The sequence below is a fragment of the Pelobates fuscus genome, chromosome 5, assembly GCF_036172605.1.
Source record: "Pelobates fuscus isolate aPelFus1 chromosome 5, aPelFus1.pri, whole genome shotgun sequence".
NCBI classification, from domain to species: domain Eukaryota; kingdom Metazoa; phylum Chordata; class Amphibia; order Anura; family Pelobatidae; genus Pelobates; species Pelobates fuscus.
The window spans coordinates 36,787,679-36,809,796 of NC_086321.1; the positions used below are offsets into that span (position 1 = coordinate 36,787,679).

The 22,118-nt window shown below is 36.4% G+C and overlaps 1 protein-coding gene across 1 annotated transcript in view; it reads right to left on the reverse strand.

Annotated features, from left to right (window-relative positions):
• Positions 1-5,843: 5,843 nt before the first annotated feature.
• The window catches only part of VCAN (versican), a 92,459-nt gene continuing 76,184 nt past the window's right edge, over positions 5,844-22,118 (reverse strand). Inside the window, exons 13-15 of the mRNA XM_063453709.1 lie at positions 11,020-11,164; positions 10,405-10,587; positions 5,844-9,287 (exon numbers count right to left, since the gene is read on the reverse strand). Of these exons, the coding sequence (XP_063309779.1) occupies positions 9,157-9,287; positions 10,405-10,587; positions 11,020-11,164 (459 nt within the window). The 3' untranslated portion in view covers positions 5,844-9,156. The remainder of the gene's footprint in view (positions 9,288-10,404; positions 10,588-11,019; positions 11,165-22,118) is intronic.

Here is a 22,118-nt window from a genome sequence, read left to right on the forward strand (position 1 = left end):
AGATTTCAGTGACCGGCAGGAGGGAAGCTCTCCCTCCTGCCGGGCCACCATCTCGGCCCCCGGTGCGGCGTGCGGCTGTGCTGTAATCAGACGCGGCGAGGGAGCTCTAACCTCTCTGCTCTGCTCCCTCGCGCGCTGTCTGCTGATACCGCGGGAGCCGAAATATGACGTCATATTCCGGCTCCCGCGGTATCAGCAGACAGCGCGCGAGGGAGCAGAGCAGAGAGGTTAGAGCTCCCTCGCCGCATCTGATTACAGCACAGCCGCACGCCGCCCAGCAGCCCCACTGGACCCCAGGGAAGGATTCATCATCCACACCAGCTCTCCAGGTAGGGAGGCTGGGTGGAAAATATGTATTTGTAAAATAATTAGTGAGTGTATGTGTGTGTGTGAGTGTATGTGTCTGTATGTGTGTGAGTGTCTGTGTCTGTGTGTGTGTGAGTGTCTGTGTCTGTGTGTGTGTGAGTGTCTGTGTCTGTGTGTGTGTGAGTGTATGTGTCTGTGTGTGTGTGTGTATGTGTCTGTGTGTGTGTGTATGTGTCTGTGTGTGTGTATGTGTCTGTGTGTGTGTGTGTGTATGTGTCTGTGAGTGTATGTGTCTGTGAGTGTATGTGTGAGTGTGTGTGTGTGTGTATGTGTCTGTGTGTGTGTGTGAGTGTATGTGTCTGTGTGTGAGTGTATGTGTGTGAGTGTATGTGTCTGTGTGTGTGAGTGACGGCGTGTGCGTCTGTGAGTGACGGCGTGTGCGTCTGTGAGTGACGGCGTGTGCGTCTGCGAGTGACGGCGTGTGCGTCTGCGAGTGACGGCGTGTGCGTCTGCGAGTGACTGCGTGTGCGTCTGCGAGTGACAGCGTGTGCATCTGCGAGTGACAGCGTGTGCGTCTGCAAGTGACAGTGTGCGTCTGCGAGTGACAGCGTGTGTGTGAGTGAGTGCGTCTGTGTGTGTGCATGTGAGTGTATGAGTGTGTTTGTCAGTGTATGATGAGTGTGTTTGTCACTGTATGAGTGTGTGTCTGTCAAATCAGTGAGAGTATGTTTGTCATTGAGTCTGTGTGTGACTATCAGTGTGTCTGTCAATGAGTCTGTGTTTGTCATTGAGTGTGTGACTGTCAGTGTGTACAGAGTGTAGCGGAGCGGAGCGCGGTACAGGAGCTTCTGTTTCCTGTACCTGGCCAGACTGACAGGAGGTGCTCACAGAGAGAGCACTCCCTGTCAGTTCGGCCGGGTACAGAAAACTGAAGCTCCTGTACCGCGCTCCGCTCCGCTACACTCTGTACACATTGACACACCAGGAAGGGGAGTGTGACCACTAAAGGGGTGTGGGGTGCACCAAGGGACAGGGAGGGAATGGGAGAGAAACACCAAGAGACAGGGAAAAGAGGGGGGAGGGGAGAAGAACACTAAGGGACAGGGAAGGGACCAGGGAGGGGCTGGTTAAGAGGCACATAGGTGAAGATGTTTTTTTTTAGGGGGGGGGGCGGAAAAAGGCATCTTCGCCTATGTACCTAAAAATCCAAGCACCGGCCCTGAGGATAGGTGTCAATCCATACCTGCCAAGTGACCCTATGTAGGGTGAACAGTCCCTATTCTGCTCTGTGTCAGTGTGTATCAGAGTCTCTGAGGACAGGTGTCAATCCATATGTCAAGGTGTCAATATGTCATATGTCAGGTGTCAATCCATATCCATTGTGATTTAGGAATGTTAGGTGATTTCTGCCCTTTATGGATTAAAACCAGACTCTGCATTAACTGTGTAATTTTCCTTGGGATTTTTGCCATGGATCCCCCTCCGGTATTCCACAGTCCAGGTGTTAGTCCCCTTGAAACAACTTTTCCATCACTTTTGTGGCCAACAAGAGTCCCTGTGGGTTTTAAAATTCGCCTGCCCATTGAAGTCAATGGCGGTTCGCCCGGTTTGCCGGTTCGCGAACGTTTGCGGCAGTTCGCGTTCGCCATTCGCGAACCGAAAATTTTGTGTTCGCGACATCACTAATCTTGTGTGGACATTTACATACATATTTATATATATATATCCCATGAGGCTGCCAAGGTCATCCATCATGGTGGCAAATGGTAGTGTGGTGGCGCTGCTGGTATCGTATAGCATTGGTGGTACAACAGCTGGAGTGCTCGGGCGAGAAGGAGATAAGCTCTTTCTCCTTCTCACCTGCCACCAGTAACAGCAGGTCCTGACTTCCAGCTGGCAACCAAAGGAACTGCAAGAGAGCGTGCAGAGATGACGTCAGCATCATAACACTGCACAACCTCCTGTACATTTGACTGCCTGTGGGAGAAAAGAGATGAAGAATAGTTTTCTGCAGGAGGCAGAAGAGCTGAACAGGTTTTTTCAAGGGATAAAGAAGAGGGGAACAAGTAGTGGATGGGGTGAATGAAGAGGGGAAGAACTGGAGAATGGGAGGGTTATGGGGAGAGGGCATAACTATGGAAATGGTGTAAAGAACACGTGAGGGAAAAATAAATAAATAGAGGGGGGTAGAGAGAGATAAAAAAAGAGGCAGATGGGAATGGAAACATAGTGTGCATACACACTAAATACTTATACATGCAAACTAAGACATCACACAAATATGTTCCTGCACACACTGGAACTCTATAAAAGCACTTCACTATATTCACACACTGTCATTCACATGCACTCACTAACACATCACACAAATATGCTCCTACGTATACATTGTCATTCAGCCACCCAACCGGCCACATATTCAGAACCGATCATATACCCCTATCCACCCAGTCAGATGGTCCCATCTCACCTTCATGTCATACCCACTTACCCCATCACAATGCCACACTTGGCCACATAACATGTCATCTATCTCCACCTACCTTGCACTTATTGCCACATTGTTGTAATTGCCATACAGTCATACCCCAAATTAATCACATTCACCCATCCAGTTACATACCCCCAAACTAGTCATATCCATCCAATCATATACCCCAAGCTTTATATATGACAGGCTGGGGCTCACTGAGGAAAATGGCCATGGGGTATCAGAGAGGCTAATCCTGGCCCTGCATATATGGCAAAGATCTCTAATGAGACAGAAAGGGGTATTTTTTATATACACCCCTATATATTATTAACCCTTAATAGGGAACACATGGGATGGGCATCTGCATTGTAACAAGGCTGAATGATACAAAAAATGGATACAAATGCAGAAAGATAAGTCCTGCTCTCACTCCCATCACTACTGGGTGGCAGCAAAGACTACAGTACACATCAGCCCCAATATATAGTAAAAACCAAAGAAAAACAAGTTACCTGCGCTCTCTCCTTAATTCCTATGTATTTTTAACCAAATGTTTTTTTTTTAGTTACCTCCAGTGGCCATGAGAGGATAAGCCCACCTGCCAACGTCAATGGTTAGAGTTAGGACCCACCTGGGGGGGTCTGCCTTGACGTTGGCAGATGGGCTTATCCTCTCATGTATCAAATATATACATAATATTTATAATTTGAAGTACACTGATTGACCCATTTTCGCATCCTTTTTTGTTTTTGTCAAAATCGTTTTGCATGGACAATATTCAAACGTGTAGAACCACCAAATGAATGACAATCGGACTTCCTGAACTAAAAAAAAACCTTACACAAACGAAGTGATTTACCTGAACTAAAGTTTATCACTGTACAAAATTCTAGTTCTTGCATTTTTACTAGCCAACTGGTCCAGTCTCTGAGGACACTGTTTGTGTCTGAAAACTCCATTCTTCTGATCTGTTAAAATTATTTGCCTTGGTATTCTATGCAAATTCCTATTTTCTTAAATCATGATCTAAGTATCACACTGTTTCTCTCACCTGTATTGGTCCATGTATCGTCATCTGACACCATCTATGTACATCTTAGCCAATGGTGGTGTTTTCTGTTATCACTCTGATCCCTTAGTGGCTTTTCAGTGCCCTTGGGTTATTACTATGGCTTCATGAGCATTGAACTCCAGCAAACAGTGGAAAAGTCAGTTGACCAATTAACTTATGGCAAATTATTTGTTTTTACACTCTTAAATGGTTAACATTTTTACTCTTAAATGGTTAACATTTTTTAGTTTTGGAGTCTTCAAATTCACTTGGTTTCAACAGGCAGTATGAAAACATCACAACTAATGAGTCTGAAATAAAACATAAACCATTTAAGGAGGACAATCTACTGACGAATAATATGTTTAAAATTGTAAAGAATAATTGTCCTTGTTTTAGACTCTATGATCTCTTTTTTGGCACTCTGATTGAATGATATGATTCAACATTCTGCATTTGATCCCATTCTTTTATAAAACATAGCTTTTTGAAACAGCACAGTTCATTTATACAAACATTTATGTCTAATCTTATAACAGATCCTTCATAAAGAGCAGAGCTGAACGGAATTGACATTGTAAGCTCCAAATGTGAAACCATTGCAGCGAGTAAAGTATCTACCCACACACGAACATGTAAGTGATTATTGATTTGTTGTGGAAGCCAATGCTTACGGAAGGGAGGTTTTAAGTTACATATTTAAAATGAAAAATACAGCTTTAATTTTGAGAGTAATAGCACAAAGAATTGTATATAGTATCATAAACACATTTTGTATGTTCATGTCAGAATAAACGTACATCAAGTGCTTAGATATTTGCAAAGATCACAGCCCATAGATTGACTTGCATACATGCTTTTTTTTAAGTGTGTTTTGTTTGCGGGTTTTTAGCCAATGTTAGAAATCCTTTGACAACGTCATGCCAAGGAAATGACAATGACCTCCAAAGGATTTAATACATTCAGCTTTTTACATATCTCAAACCAGAACTTGAACCAACTAAAGCTGATACCAAATTGAAGCATCCAAAGTGTTGAAACTGCAAAGTCGGTGGTTGTACATTGGTTCATAGATATTATAGATGGTATAAAACAGTAGGTCACATGTTTCGATCACATGTTGTCCTTTGGATGGTCTTCAAAAGTTCAAAAGATGCTATTGATTAGATCAATGGCTGTTTTACTTGCCGAGAGATGGTATTGAAACCCCGAGTACAAATATATATTTATAATTTGCAATAGGGTGTACCCAAGGACTGCAGTGTTTCCATGCATAGTCTCCTCCTACCTGGCATTGATGGTTCTTGTTAAATTCATATTAATCTCCGAACTTCCCAAATTATTTGTATGCAATATATGGCCAGAGGTAGATTCTATTCAGTAACATCCAGGGGGCAGAGTTTAAGATGCCTGCTTTAGACAAGTTATTAGCTTTAATTGATATGACTGAACGCTCTGCAATCCAAACACTAACTTAGCACTGCACTTAATTAGTCTTTTGGTCACCGTGCCAACCAACTTTATGCTTCCTCGGCAACTATACATATAATCAGTGAGGCCAATGAACCCTGCAGCACCTACCTGCCTTGTGCATGTGCAAAAAAAATGCAGGTATATATATGTAGGACCATGGCAGAGAACATAGAAAAAATATATACTTTAAACTCTAAATCCAACCATGGGATATAAACATAATAAAATATCAATTGTCGGTTTTGTACTTTGGGAAAAGGATAATTTATTTCACAGCTAGTTGGTGAAATCCAGATCTACACCTTGAAGCCATGAAAACTGTCCTTACGATCCTCATTGCATACTTACAACTTTTTAAGAAGAATCACAATATAAATGCATATGTCATATCCATTTAAACATCTAGCACTTTACATTTGATAAAATTATAAGAGACTCTTCAATTTGCCCAACAGGGATGCCCTTTTTAAGAGGAAGATAGTCGGATATTTTCTTTGAGTGGTAATGTTTCCGCTAGTTCGATAACAATCCAGTATTGGATACAATGGTCTAATAGGTTTTATTCTTTTTTTTACCAATGACAAAAGCCAGACAGAATCAAAAGTTTGTAAAGAGGCTTATAAATTACAAGCAGGGTAACTAAAACAGTGAGCAATGGTAAATGTAAAACCAACTTGAAAAATGTATAACAAAGACTAGTGGGGAAAAAAACTTCAGTTGCAGCAGGTGGATAATTGTTACGTGTCACTTTTTAAGCCAACATAAAGGTTTAGTGCATGGTTGGACAACCTTCGGCATTCCAGATGTTGTGGACTACATCTCCCCTGAAGCTTTGTCAACACTGTGGCTGTAAGAGTATTATAGGAGTCCACAACATCTAGAGTGTTGAAGGTTGCCTATCCCGGTTTAGTAAATTACCATAAGGAATTAATATTGGCAGCTTTCATGGACCCTACGTCAACTGTTTTATCCACCTTGTCACATGCATTCAAACTAAAAGGCACAAGGATTGCATAGAACCGTTTGAAAGAATGCTTTGCCATAGCATAGACAAAATATTGATCAAACTATCTTGACGTAGATAAATATCGTATCGTTATATAATTTGCTGCCTCAAAAATTCTAGCTACAATTCAACCAATCAGGGACACCTTGATGTGAATAGAGAAACAGAGATATAAACGCATAGAATGGTTTCAATTTCCGAGATCTGAAGCTTAACAATCATTCGGTTTCAGATAACTAAACAGGCTCAGGGAACCTGCTAGAGACATGTGAACATTTGAGTGTTTATTGATTTTGTCCCTAGTTACACATTCTTCTATTTAGAAAATAATAATAATTAAAAAAAAAAAAAAATAGAATAAATAAAAACACTATAAACCATTTACTAGCAAACAAAACAGAGTTTCTTTGGTGAAACAGAAGCGAATATAAAAAGTTACAAAGATTTTAGACTTTCATTCACAAATATCCAAAGGTTCACATTATATACTATACACGTTATAATATAAATACAGGAAAAAAAGTATTATGTGCATTGTAATAATAGAAAAAAAAACATACAGGTCAACACTGTGGTGCATTGTTGTCAAGTACAAAAAAGTTTCAGCAATTTGCAGCAGCTGACGGAATGAATCAATCACTCTATTAGTAAGTAGGACGGATTGTTAAGAAGCCATAACTGTTTTTCTTTATGGAATGTCTATGTGCCTTTAGTAAATACCAGATATTTTATTACAGTAGACTAATTTCAATAAATACATGTTTAGCGTTTTCATTACTTTTTTTTTTTTTTTTGCTACTGAGTTCCAGGTGCATACTGCACTAACATTTTAAAAAAAAATAAAAAAAATAAAAAAAAGGGAAATCAATATATTAAACAATATATATTTAGTTATTTTACATTAATGTGCTATTCTTAGGATACATTTTTCGAGGGGAAAAGAAAATTTAGGAATATAATGACAAAATATTTCACAAGAGAGTATAAATACATGAGATTATTCAAGTGTGCTTGACGAATTATGCAGCATTGTAGCTAAATTAAGTTTTCTAGGCAAAAAGGTGAAAATATTTTCAGTAACAACATAACTGTGAGTTTTAGAAACAGAAGGTGCTAAACCATTTGTCCCATTTCCAAGTCCTGCTTCCGTGCCTACGTTTAAAGTAACAGGGAGATTTTTTTTTTTTTCCAGAAATATATATTGTATCTACTACAGTGTGCAGGTTTAATATAACAATATATGTTCTTTTAATACGCTGATACTCTGAAATGAAATATTTGATCCCAACAAGATGAGATGAGAGAAAAAAATTATTAATTTGGATTTCTTGATTTTAGGTAGGGATGCATCCTAATTTTTAGATTAATAAGCTATGATGTTTGGTCATAAAAAAAAGAGATGACATTTTGATAATCAAAATAAAACGTCTTTTGATTTGACGACAACACATCCCATAAATTTAAGCAGTATGGCTTTGTACAATTATTTGAGTATGCTTCACAGCTGCCGCATTCATCAATAAACATTTACTATTTCATTAAAAAAGACCTAGAAATGATTATATGTACAAAATTATTTACTGTGTTTTTTTGTTTTTTTTTGTATTTTTTTTTTTTTTTACAAAACAATTGTAAATGCACCCTCCAGATACAATGTTAGTGTTTTCAAACACACTTAACAAAGGTCCCCTATTGGTATAACAAAACGAAAAACAAAAACAAAAAAAATAATAAAAGTGGGATCTTCTCAGGTGCAAATAATTTGATGCAAATTCAAAACTGAGTCACTTCTTTTACTTTAATTTTTTTGTTGCATCTACTTATGCAGCAGTCTTGACTCCATATAAACGCTTGCATCAAAAAAAGCGATGCAGTTTTGTAAATGATAGGCGTGACGCAAATGTGGTGCATCGATGTCAGCGTTTGCGTCACTGACCATTAGAAATGACTCCCTTAACTCCTTCAGGATCAGGCTTAGGCGCATCCCTTGTAATCGTGAAATTCCCGACATGTCTCTGGTCCTGAAGGGGTTAATGAGTTAGTACAGTAGTTTAACTCTTTTAGTCCAGGAACAGAACCCTCTGCCACTGAAAATGTTTCTAAAACATAAAACAAAACTACTGACTAATAGAATAAAAGATAATTCATCCAAATAGTCCATTTTTAAAAAGTGGTCATGGATGATGGCAAGAAAAATTACTCCTTTATTGCAGTCAACACAGAGGCTAGATTCTGATGTACCTTCAAAGCTTAGTTTGTTTTGTTTGGGTTTTTTTCTCTTAAAACATAAAAACATTTCAATATATGGCACAATCTTTTTTTTTAATGGTGAAAACGTCTCCTCTTCTGGCACAAATTTTTCCTCCACACTTCGAATTATTTCCAGCCTCGGTAAACGAGCATCAATTTAAATTTATGATTTGACGGTTGCACTATATAGCACTTATTAAATATGCTTGACTTTAGTGTCACTATTTATTTTTTTATATACATGATTAGAAAACGTATTTAAATCATCTTATTTACAAATGTCATCGGTGCTACTGTCAAGCTGTTTAAATATTAAAGTAAGCTTGTATTAATACAATAAAATGGTTTGCATTGGTGACATACAAAAACGAAAGATTTCTAGTAGGCTGGAAATTATTTTATGCTTACATCTGGTTTAGTTCCCTAGAATGGCTAATGTTTTAATTCAAAATGTTTGATCTTCAATTTTTTTTTTTTTTTTTTTATGCCATTGTCCCAAAATGTCCAAGGCCCGACAGATAACACTTCTTATTTCAAAGGCACTGTAATTTAGGACTTCGGCAGCTAAAGTGTCCGCTGGTGGTGTTAAAAACTCATTCAGCGTGGGGAGTTTTGCCAAGTCCTGCTCCAACGGTGTTGATGTTTGGGGGAGTTTTGAGAGGTCCTCATCTCAGGTGGAATGAATTTGTAGTAATATTTCTTAGAATAAGTCCGTTGGTACATGGACGCTACAAAAAAAAAATAATAATAATACATTAAAACATTATCAACAAGTATACTGATTATCATGTGCTAAATCATTTATCCAGTCTTCATTAAAAGTAATTTTTAAATGGTAATTAATATTGCAGTAACTTGTCATTTGTATTTATGTTCTAACATGATTATTCTTAGCATCATAGCCAAAACACCCCGCTGTAGTAGTTATGATGCTTGGATGTCCTAGTGCTGTTCCCCAGTAGTGGGGCAAACTTGGGTCCTGCCATTGCGAAACCGGCAAAACAGTCCTGCCAGATACTTAGTCTTCTATCAGCCTTGTGATTGGCATTTGGCTTCTGAAGAGCTACAGAAGCTGATTGCTAAAGCTATCAATTATTGGTTATCTGAGAGCCTTAGCTGATCACTCTCAGTCAATGAATGACCATCTGTGGATGGAATATTAGCCATCCCAGAACTCTTGCTCTGCACTGACCGATGATACTGCCAGTGATGGAGTTACACGCCCTGCAGGAATGAAACATTTCTTGGTATGTGCAATGTTTCAAACTGAAACACTGTACATACAGACTCCAAGTACTATGAACACTTCAAAACACTGAAGTGGTTATGGTACTTGCAGTAACTTTCTATTTGCTTTATGAAGAACACTTTTTTTCTGAAGTACTAAGAGTTGTACAAATTACAAAGACATGATCATATACAAGCTTTATTCAAGTAACATTCGTGAATAAAAGTATAACACTGTGAATCAGTCAGCTTGCTTGACCCACTTCCCAATCAGCCCTTTTTTTTTTGCATGTGTTGAAATAAACATGGAACCTAATCTTTCTTTGGGATCAGCACTGGATGTGTTGATGGAGTGGCATTCAATGAGGTAGGAGCTCTCTGATTTCCGAATACAATCAGATTATGATGCTTTCTTCGGTACATCTTTGTACATTTTACTACTGATATCCAACACTGCTATTAATCCTAGTGAGTTTGTTATTTTACATACTAAAAATATGTAAGTAATAAAAATCTGAGAATTAAATACTTTTTATTTACTAGTTTCTGCTTGGAAAACTGGAGACTAAAGTGTTTTTTTGTTTTGTTTGTTTTTTAAAGATGTTAAAGGATACTTACGTTGCATACATGTAACCTTGGGCAGATCCCATCTTCCATCTCCTAGGCATCGAATAGTTGGCATGTGACGCTGGACGAATCCGTCTTTGCAGTGGTATCTTATTAGTGAATTGATCTCATAACGTGGCTTAACCTTTCCAAATGTTTTTGCATTTTCTACTACAGGAGGCTGTCCACAAGCAACTAAAACAAAATTAAGGTACGATATTAATCAGGCATTCCCAAAAATCAAATCAACTGAAATGAATGTGTATGGTGGTGTGCAGGGGTGGGCATTTCAGCAACTGATTTAATGATAAGAATTGTGTGTGTGTGTGTGTGTGTGTATATATATATATATCTTGCAAGTATTCACGCCACCACATGAACGACAACATAAATTAAAAAAATTAGAAAATTGCATGTCATCTAACAACCGCCAGTCAATATATTTTGTGTTTTGCGCCTCTGCCCTGTCTTTTCATTATTTTCTAAATCATGAGTATATCTTTTTATTTTCCTACAAACCGCATGCTTTTTTGTTTTTCACAAATCTGTTCTTATTGCCAGTAACGCAAACATCATCTCCTATATCGAAAGACTTGCAAATGACTTAAAAAAAGGTGTTCTCATTACCTGTTCCCTTCTTGCAGGTGTATGTAAGGTGATAATTGCACGGTACGTCATTCCATTGCCCGTTTTCATGCCAGATAATAACGACACAATCTTCTCCCGCAGAAAAGAAACTGTCAGGTTGGCTTGGCCTCCAGTTTTCATATTGCTGCGAAGGTAAAGGAAGATTGTGTTTGAATAATTGTTTTTTATATATATCTCAAGGCTAACTACCGGAAAAAAAATGCACTCTTAGAAATGAATCTAATGATATCTTTAGTTTAATAAAATAAGTAAAATATCTTTACTGTTTGAATCAGAACTATCATGGTAAAGGGAAAGTAACTACATGACCTTCTGATACATTTTAGCATTGCACGTGCTGAGTTTGACGATAAAGAAAGATTGTGTTATATGTAGCTGATGAGCAGGTTCTCCCACTATTTAGGTGAATATCTGGACTTGCTAGTTTGAAGGCTTTTCACTGGCCAACATGACCGTGATGAACGAATTAATAAAAAGTGCCAGAACAGTATCTATAGAACTCATTGTATATTATAAAATTATATTATTAACTATTATCATGAACAATTTTAGGGAATTAAATCTCAAGTGGCAAACCAAGATAAAAAAAAAAAAAAAGCTGATTCATAAAAAATTCTTCGACACAGCTATACTCACAACTAGGCTAGTTTAACATAAATTTTGTAAATCATATTTATTTGCAAAAGTTCAGAATTTAGTGAAAACCCTGTAAGAATTGTAAAAAATACCTGTATTACAAGTGTTGTACCTTCTGAGTTTCATTTATTTATGATTTGCATATGTTGGCATTTTTCGTGCTTTTTATGGTCATGGATCAGTCACTGGCCTTTTATTTTATTTATTTTTTATTTATTTTTTATTATTATTCTTTTTCTTCACTTGTAATGCTTGACATTTCCATGAGTGACATTCTATTACCTCACATCAGATTACATCACCAAACACCTTTATCTTGGCTTAACTGCTTTGGTTTAGCTCAAGGTTAAAGCCAAAAAGCTTTAGCAGAACAAGTTTGGATTATACTTTGCTTTTTTATCTTCTCTTTTCACATTGGCAGCTTTCCCAATACGATACTTAGCCATGATTTCAAAGATAGTAATACAAATATAGGGTTTGGATGCCATTTTTTTTAAAAACAAAAAAGCTACACAGTTGCATGGCTTAGTGATTAGATCGGTGTTAGTTTTGTGACTCATGCAGAACTTCAAGTAAGCTTCTTATTTTCGTAATAATTTACATGTCATAAAATCTCTGATACCAAAATAAATTATGATGGGTTAAAAATAAACCTTGAGATGTGAGGGTTGCTAGCTCACATTTTCGCCCCATCTGACAATCTTCAGCAGCTCTAACTGGATTGATATTTTATAGCAATGGTCAATAAATTGTAAGACTCCAATGTAAGTCAAATCCACAATTTAAAAGGACACTATAGGCACCCAGACCACTTCATCTAATTGAAGTGTTCTAGGTGCAGTGCCCCTGCCCCTTACCATTACAGCTGCAAAATTGCAGTTTCAGAGAATGCAGAGTTAAGACAGACTCTAGTGGTTCTCTACCAGACAGCCGCTAGAGGTGCTTGCTGGCCTTTTACTGAGTTTGAGTCCATGAAATGGTACTGGACGTCCTCACATTTTGCATGAGAACATCCACTGTCTTCTAAAACTCTGTAGTCAATGCTTTCCTTTTGGGAGAGCCTAATGCCTGCACAGTCTCCCCATTGATGGGTGGGAGGTAGGGCTGAGGTACCCTTTAGTGTTAGCAATACATCTTTTTTTCCTTTAAGCTAATGTTTGTTTACATACATAATATTGTGCAATCCTTAAATTCCATAAAGTAAACAAAATCAATGAACAACAAATGCAAATTATAGCCTAATGTCAACTATTATCTTTAAATTCTTGCAGAACATTCAAAGATCTTGCAGATCAATTATGAGAACATTTTGAATTACCTGAAATTGTCTAATGCATTCTAATATTGCTATGTGTTTATTTATAAATTGACTTAGTTATAAGAAAACTGTTCCTAAATAGGCATTGTGCAACTGAGTATATAAATCAGAAAACTGAAATTTCCCCTGATGCTGCATTTTTGGTTTCAGGCATAAAACTATTTCAGCTCCTTAAATGTCAACTGAAAAAAAAGTATATTTAATCAAACAATACAAAAATGTATTATTGAGCGGTTTCTATCCCTTTATTTGAAGAGTATGCAATATTTTATGGCACTTTGAATTTACTGTTAGACATGGGATGTCAGGCTATTGTAAGGATCGATTGGAATGCTGGGAAAGTTCCAAGAACCATGGTCTTATATGTCCTTGAAATTGCTTCAAAATACAGTATATTAAACGATAGAAAATAAAAAAGATGCTAAAAAAAATATCTGTATTGAAAAAAAATCTTAACAGGAACTACACACAAAACTAAAACAATTGGACTATACAAAATAAGGTTATTAGGTTACTAGATGTTCAGCTACAATATCTTGTTAAGTATCAATAAAATCAACAAAATACTTTCACTAACAGAGTATACAACACTTCAAAAAGGGTATATTGAGTGATGCTTATTTGTGAATACATTGCACCAGCCTTGTAAGTGCCTTTCAACAGATTTAAATAATGTTGGTTGAAAAAGTCAACTATTTTATAAAAAACGTAATTCGGCTGTTTAGTAGAGGCAAATCATTTACAATGTCACCTTTATAAGTCCACTATTTATTAATCAATAAGTACCAAGCTACTGTTGCCTTACTGGCTCAGTTTGGGGATTTTAGGTTACACTGTCCTGACTTCAAAAAAACATGAAAAGACAAACAACAAAAAAGTCTTATTCCATTTTGAGTGTGGCAATTGGGACCATTTGCAAAAATCTCGGTAGTTGGCCAGATCTGTGGAAGAACCCACAGACTTACCCCCTTGCCTTATTACTAAGCACAGTGAGGACAGATCAGCCAGTCAGTTTAGTGGGTTTAAGTTACCCTACAAGAATTAGCACCAGAATATAACTTGAGATCCCACATTTGAACAACCAGCCTGGCTAGCAGTCACCCCGATATTTATTAAGTATCCCGATAAGTAATTAAGTAATAATTTGCAAACAAACCACAACTGATTGCAAGAGAACACTAAACAAATAAAAACAGAACTCAAATAACTTGCCTATCGGTAAATCTACAACCAGATCTTGGGCAAGTTTTACTTTACTTTTGCCATTATAGAGGGAACCTTAGCACAGAGCGACCTTGCTAAATTTGTAATTCCAAATGAGCTATTTTTTTTTACTTGTATGCAAATAATCCAAACTACAATGTGAGTCATCTGTGCGTCCTTTAAACATTCTATGGTTAAAAAATATATTTATGAACCCCCTTTTTAAAATTAGGAAAACATAAAATAAACTGGTGATACTGGACAGTCTACTCTCACTAACTGCCCCGCCTCTTCTGAGACCATGAGTAGCGATGAGCTTGGTCCAATCCAGTGCTTGTTATAGAGAAGCATTTGAGACGGATAGACCATGTGCAGATATTTACACACTCCACCAATATGATGCTTCTCAAAAAAAGTACCTAATCGAATGCTTCTCTATGAGTAGTATTAACATCATTCAGAGTCATGATGATGCCAATCATGATGACCTTCAATTTTCAAAGGTCTTTTTGACGAAATACATCTGTTGTGTGTCAGTTTAACATCTAATAAGGGGTTATCTCTCACAAATGTAGACAATGTTTTGTATTTTGTATTACAAGAAAAAAAGGGCAAGCTCTATGTACCAGCATTTAGGCTTATTTGAATTATTGTTCATGTGTCCAATATAATAGTGCTAACAACCACTACGTATTTTTTTAACTAAACAAAGCCATACTTTCCTATTTGAGTGTGTGTGTGTGTGTGTGTGTGTATGCCATTTCCTTGTGGATGATTCTAAAACTAATTTGTAATAATTTCTACAAAAGACTATATTGCATAGAACAATTAGATGTTTGAGTAGGCAGCAAGAGTGAGCATTAATTATTTCACATGGCTACACAAGACATTAACCCCTTAAGGACACATGACATGTGTGACATGTCATGATTCCCTTTTATTCCAGAAGTTTGGTCCTTAAGGGGTTAAACTAAACTTTCCAAAGCAAAGGAAACAATCACAGGTTCTATTCCTTAAGCTCTTCTGGGAATAAAGACATAATTTGTCAAACAAGCACTGCAATTGTCTGCCCAAAAATGTGTCGTAAACTGTGGATTTAATTTTTCTTTTAAATTCTTCCAAGCATCTTTATATATCGAGCTGTTTCTTTTATGTAAAAAAAAAAAAAAAAAAGTCATTAAAACAAATGTGTGGTTTGTGTTTTATGTGCACTATTATTTTGTTCAAAGATGCCCCATATATTTTAGTTGTGTGGTAAATGAGCTAGAATTAAGGAAATAATATGTGTTTTTATCTTTGCATCACATTCAAATGTAGAAGTAACAGGGTGAAATGTTTTTTAGGCACAGACAAAAGCCCTTAGCCATAAGTGGTCACTTACACACACAATGAAAATGGTTAATGTTGCCAATAAAACCAACATTATTGAACTAATCCAACATCGTGTATAATACCTAAGGAGGTGTTGGCGCCTGTGGAATGTCAAACAATATTGCCCTCAATGATTAGGCTTATGACCAAGCACTGCATAGCATGAACCATGTACGGTATTTAAAAATGTCCTACTTGACTTTATCTCCCCCTCTTCCTCACACCTATTTCAGTTACTGACACTTTTTAAAATAAATAAATAACATTAATTTAATTAGCATTGGTGTCTAATTGTCATTTCTATGTTAAGTAAAAGTACCTGCAGGAGTTAGCCTATCCGGTGGTTCTCATTGATCAATGAAATAGTCGGATAATGGACTACAAAGACTATCAGACTATTTCATAGATCCATGAGTACCATTGGATAGGCTAACTCCTGCAGGTAAGTCATCTGATTTACCTTTGCAATCTCTTCTCTTAACCAGAACTATATGTTACTTCTGTATATGTAACTACTGTTAATTACTACAGTTTTAAATTCAACTGCAATTTTAATATGCTTTTTAAGCAGTGATCAGATTTCCCAACGTATTGTAATAATATAATTGTCAGACATATTATCCATTATATATTGATAGGCAGGTGGGGAAGGACGTTGTACATGCTGCACTGTAGCTGGACAATCAAAGTTTTGCCAGTCCAGGCACCTTAGTGCTTCTGTTTGAAACCGATGTTTTCTAAATTAAATGTTACATATTACATATTTTGTTTATTGAGCAAGTCAACTCTTAGGCCATTTTATGGATGAGGATATTCGCAACATTTCCACTTTAAGAAGACATTGAATTTAAGAGAGGAATCAGAGACCGCTTTCTTTAATTGAAAGCATTTTAAAATTCACCAGCACCAGAGATGACAGAATAACTGTCTTCTTTGCAATTAATCCTGGATAATATTGCACCTGAATGCTGCTTGGTAAAACAAGGGACACACATCTTATCCTTAACCTTCTACATGCCTTGTAGCATCTCAGATGGTTCCACAACACTACAACACCACCTGCTGGACAACACGAAACATCATATATATTTTAATAAACACAGCTTGGCTAAGCCTGTTAAAACACAAGTGATGAGAGAGTTTTTTTAATGTATAGTTGGCATTGTCAATGGAATAACTACAAGCAAATCTAGAAAAACAAACCTATAGGCTAAACTAATCTATGCTGCTTTAGGTGCTTTGATTTAAACTTATATTTAGCAAAAGTAGCAAATATCCCACAATGCAGCATTGAAAAAAAAATCTTTACAGTGCTCCTTTTCCACAATGTATAAAAATATTTTGAGAGATAATTCTTTTGTGTCTCACTGTAATCCCCCGAATCACTCCGGTTGCAAATGCCTATTTTGCTAGATTTTAACTGTGCTGTTTGTATGTATTATAGCATTTTATAGTATTAGTTTTGCGTGTGTATTTAATGTGTGAATGTTGTGATATGTGTGGAAATATTTTAAAGACTGCCCTGTGTGTATATATATATATATAAAATAGACCTGGAACAGTACATTTTGAAGTTCGTGGAAATTTGTTATCACTTTTTGATCAAATAACTTTAATAATACATTTAAGTCCTATAAACTATCTTATTGTTTGGGTTATTTAGCTCCTTTTAACTAATGACATTATTACAAAATGTTTTGTACATGTTGGCATACCTATATCTAATGTTTTAATATCCTATCTTTATAGATGCAGTTTCATCATTCGTTCGTGTACATTATCTAATTCATTTATTTCATACAGTGACAAACAAAATATATATATATATAGTACAAAATCCTACCAGTTGGTGGCGCTGTGTGATCAATGCTGAAGTCATGTTAGTTTTTTTTTTTTTTTGTTTTAGCATGTTTTTGTAGGTTTATTTTTAAACGTTTGAGAAATATCTCTGAAAATAGATTATTTTCCGATCCAGTTTAAATAGACAGATGCTTAAAATAACAATACTTTGTGGTAATTAATATAATTTGGGCAGCATTATATTTAGAAGTGTATTTTAAAGACTTTTAGTAATGGTCTTTTTGTATTATGTGATATTTTATAAATCAGTTTATATATCAGTTTAACAAATTATTTTAAGATTTGTTTTACCTTGTTTTACCTTTTCCTGGTATGTGTTCGTTTTTTTATATTTTATATATATAAATGTCATGGGATGTTGGCAGCAGTCTGAAGACCTGGTGCCTTATATTGCCCCAGTACTCCTCTATATTTAGCTTCTAAGGGCTGAACTTGTCTTATTTTGAAACTGATTTTAAAGGAACCTCTATGACCAGCATTACCACTAAAGAGGTCTGTAGTAGTTATGGTGCCACCATTTCCCTGTCGCCTCCCCCATTGTAACCGGCAAACCCTTTTAGAATTGACTTCCTACCTGAGGTCTGCCAGTTCCCCCTGCCTCCACTACTTCCGACGGAGAGCTATAAGCACTCTGACTGAGCTAAGCCCAGTTTAGCTTGTTGGCTGAGAAGGATGCTCTCAGCCATTAAGATAGCCCTACTTAGGAGCTTCCAGCTCTCCGTACGTAGTAGTGAAGCTGGTGAAGGTAGCACACCATTCAGATACCTAATCGTTCAAAACTAAAAATATGTATTTGCTGAAATAATTATTTGCACAAATAAACACCAAAGTCCTAAAAACTTAATTGCTTCTGCAGCTAAAGAAGATCCTACTTTAAAAATGTCCAAACACAACTCTTGTCTCAGCAGCAGCTGCTAACGATTGGAAGCAGTCCCATAAAATATAACGATAATGATTAGGAAAGCAAAATACCTTATTAGAACATAATGTGTTATCACACACACATGTATCTGTGCATAACCACTCCCAAGCACTTCTAATCTGGTAAGAATTTTAAATAACAGCCCGAGAGTATGAAATTATCCCACTTACACAGATACATAAAGGCAGAATCACTCAATCAATGTGTATATCTAGAGCACATGGCCCTCACACGGCCTCCGTATCACTGTTCATTCCTGCATGCCTTTTACCTCTGTCAAAATAAAACTATATAAATCGGTTATTAATAACCGACTTTGCCCCCTTTCCATGCCCTGACTTGCTGCATTTAAGACTCATTCTACAGTGAACCTGGTTTAGCTACCTTATCATTGGCCCCATTCACACTTCCTTTCTATAAGCATTCTTTAATCCACAGACAATGCTTCCAGAGACAATAACCAGTGCTGTGATATGGTGCTAATCTTGCACTAAGGCAATGAGTTCACTGCTTTACAAAGTGACAATTATCAACAGCTTTTTTCCAAAGAATATGAATAGCTCTCTGTCAGACAGGGTGTGATGTAGTAAAGTGACATATCTTTCATACATACACAATGGCACAGACCATTTCTAGTACTGAAATAGCATGCCCATGGCAACAGCAGGTCAACAGACTTTCATGACCGCCCAGCGATATAAGGAACCTGAAAGCAAGTTTGGCCATTGAGAAGGTCACAAAGAATATTTGATGAATTTTCTCATAAGTTTGTGATTGATCCAGACTTTTTTCACGCACATGCCAATAAATAGGAGGCATTATCATTGTATGTGTTGTCAGATGGCAAGGCTTTTCTCTTAAAAAATGGATATAGAGTAATACGAGGAAGAAAATATTATTTTTCGTCTTCGTAAATAGTTTAGTTCATATTATCTTTGGCATGCAAAGTGCATAAAATGTAATTAAAAAGCATGGGGTTGTCATAAACTGGCCAATAAAACAGATCTATGGAATTGATGGCTGTCATTGTGGCCTAACAAATCTCAGTTTATTTGGACTGTGCTAGCATTGAGAATGACAGAGACAGTGGAACTAGTCTATGAAATTTTAGGTAAATGCTCTGTGGGTCCCCATGTTCATAGGCTGGATGCTTATCAGAAAGATCAGGGGAGCACAACAAGTGGCCCAGTAAGTCAAAGAAATATGGAACTTGACTGACTGGAATATGTCAGTTTTGTAACAGAACTGAATTAACAGAGGCTAATGCAGAAACTTGCACAGGCCTACAGAACCCCACTCATCATGGCCAACACCTTCCAGAATAGGGTATGAGAAAGAGCCAAGGAACCACTAGGGTAAGTTAGCTGAGTCAAGCTAGGCTGGGACAGTCTGACCTAAGATGTGACCATGTGGTATGGTAAATGTGCTGAAAACCATTAAGTGGCTTTGATTGTTGACAAGAATACATTTCTTGAAATTAATAATCTGTTTAAGATGAAGATGCCACATTTCAATGTTAAAGAAGCATCTTAGTGGACATCCAGCATTTTTTCACATTTGTTTTCTTGGCCTTCTTCTTACAAGTAGGTAAGTATTTATCTATAAATACACGCATACCTACTTTATAATTGCTTTTTGATGTTTAAATTACATTTCTTTTTATGGCAGATTGTTTTATTATATTGGACTGCTGAGTACTTGCAGACAGTTGTGTCACTGTAATTTGGGTTTCCAGAACCTCTCAAAGAAGTCTATACTGTTTATTATTTGAATGGGCGATGTTTGATCGCACTTCTGATGTCCTCATTTCAGGTAGTCAAGTTTTCAGTATTTCGAACACACCATATGTTATGTAGTGATGTTAAAGAACTTTAGCTGTAGCTGTAGTAATTAAACTGAACAATCTCCAATCCCAGCTCTGTGTCTTTTCCAAATATCTAGGTTTGTTTCTAAGTGAGTATGACAAAATGGCAAAACGCCTGAGAATATTACTAACAGTGAACTCTAAACTGCTCTGCTAAACTGTGCAGATGAATCTTTTAGAGCAGAGCCGAGCACTTTGGCTGCCAACTTCCCGTGTGTTGGCACCTCTCTGATCATATCCAAAGCCCTGTAAAATTGTAGGATAATTAAATAATCAGGATAAGGATTGGAGCTTGTTTATGGAAAGTGCCACTTGGCTCCCCAGCAGCTATAACAACAGCACAGATTTAGTGATCTCACTGAAAGATTTTATGGCAGTCCTCTTGAGGGTTTCCAGCTGGGATATTGTCCGTTTTACCATAAAAAAAAATATACTCATAAAAAATCATTTTGCTAGATAAAGTAGGTACAAATCTACTGAAGGGATACCCATTAGAAACATACATGAAGTATAGCATGTGATATATGAGGACATCATCTGGATTCTATATAAAAGATGTTATTGTAGGAAATGTTAATGGATCACGAAAGTATAAAGGTTAAATTGACTACCGGTTAAATTTCTGCCTAGATCGGTAAGTTTTGACCGAGTTTTGACTTTATGTGTTCTCTGAAACCCGTTTAACTGTTATGAGTTAATTAATACGTTATAGTTGATTAGAGTGATTGGGTTATAATTCAGGAGTTGATGAAATTGCGTTTTTGCTTCACTATTGACAAACCAAATTTGACAGATTTCAAATCAATAACCAAAAATGAATGAACTTGGAGGTTAAAGATAGCAGCAGAACATAACAAATACACATACATAGCTAAATGAACTGTTAATTCCATGGAGAGAAGATTTTGATGGTTAACCAACGCTGTTAACAAAATTGCCAATTTATATGCCAATTTTCCTACTGTCTTTGACGCAACCCAGAAAAATTACTCATAAATATAACATTTCACCTGCAGCAATATATAAAATGAAGTTTTAATGAATGCGGTAAATGGTTGATTTTTATCTGAAGAATTAAATCAAACTAAAATTTAATTTTGCTGGCAACACTTAGAGCTTTATTGCAAAAATGTTGTTTTAATGCCAGTTATTAGGTATTTGCTGCTGCATGTTTTGCATTCTTTGTTGATTATCTTCCTTTTACCTAAATCTAGAAGGGAAATGACTTCACAGCATAAATATAACTATATATATATATATATATATATATATCTTAATTTGAGTCAATTTTTAACATTTTGTGCACACTTAGTACGCTACTATTAGCTGAAAATACAGAGTGATAACTGAGGTGTTGTGCATTATTTATTGAGAAGTACTAAAAAGAAAGATCATAAGAAAATAAATAATTTACTTGTGAAATTAACAATTTGTTGACCTCGTTATATTTCCACATTTTATCTAAGATGGATTTAAATATTATGAAATGTGTGATGTGGCTCAATGATTATTGGAGTACTTTAGGACAAGATTAGCAAGGTGAGATAGAAATAGTACTCTTGTTTTTGAACTCCTGGGTCCTTCATCTTGGTTTGCACGTATTGAATGTTGACAGTCTGTTCTTGTTTGTCTACACATTTACAGTAAATTATTATATGTGCATCATACATTCTAATTACACAAACTGAAGAACACATTCATAGTTTTAACGATACTGTTATTAACCAGGACTAAGGCTAGACAATACCCATTATCATAGTTACCAAGGTGCCCATAACCCATGAAAAGAAGCTAAATAATAAGATTTTTTCTTTATAAACCTCAAAGTATGCAAATGCTAAATTTCTAGAATGCTACATTACAAGTATTATAAGGTCCATATCAGTGTATGTATAACTGCTAAA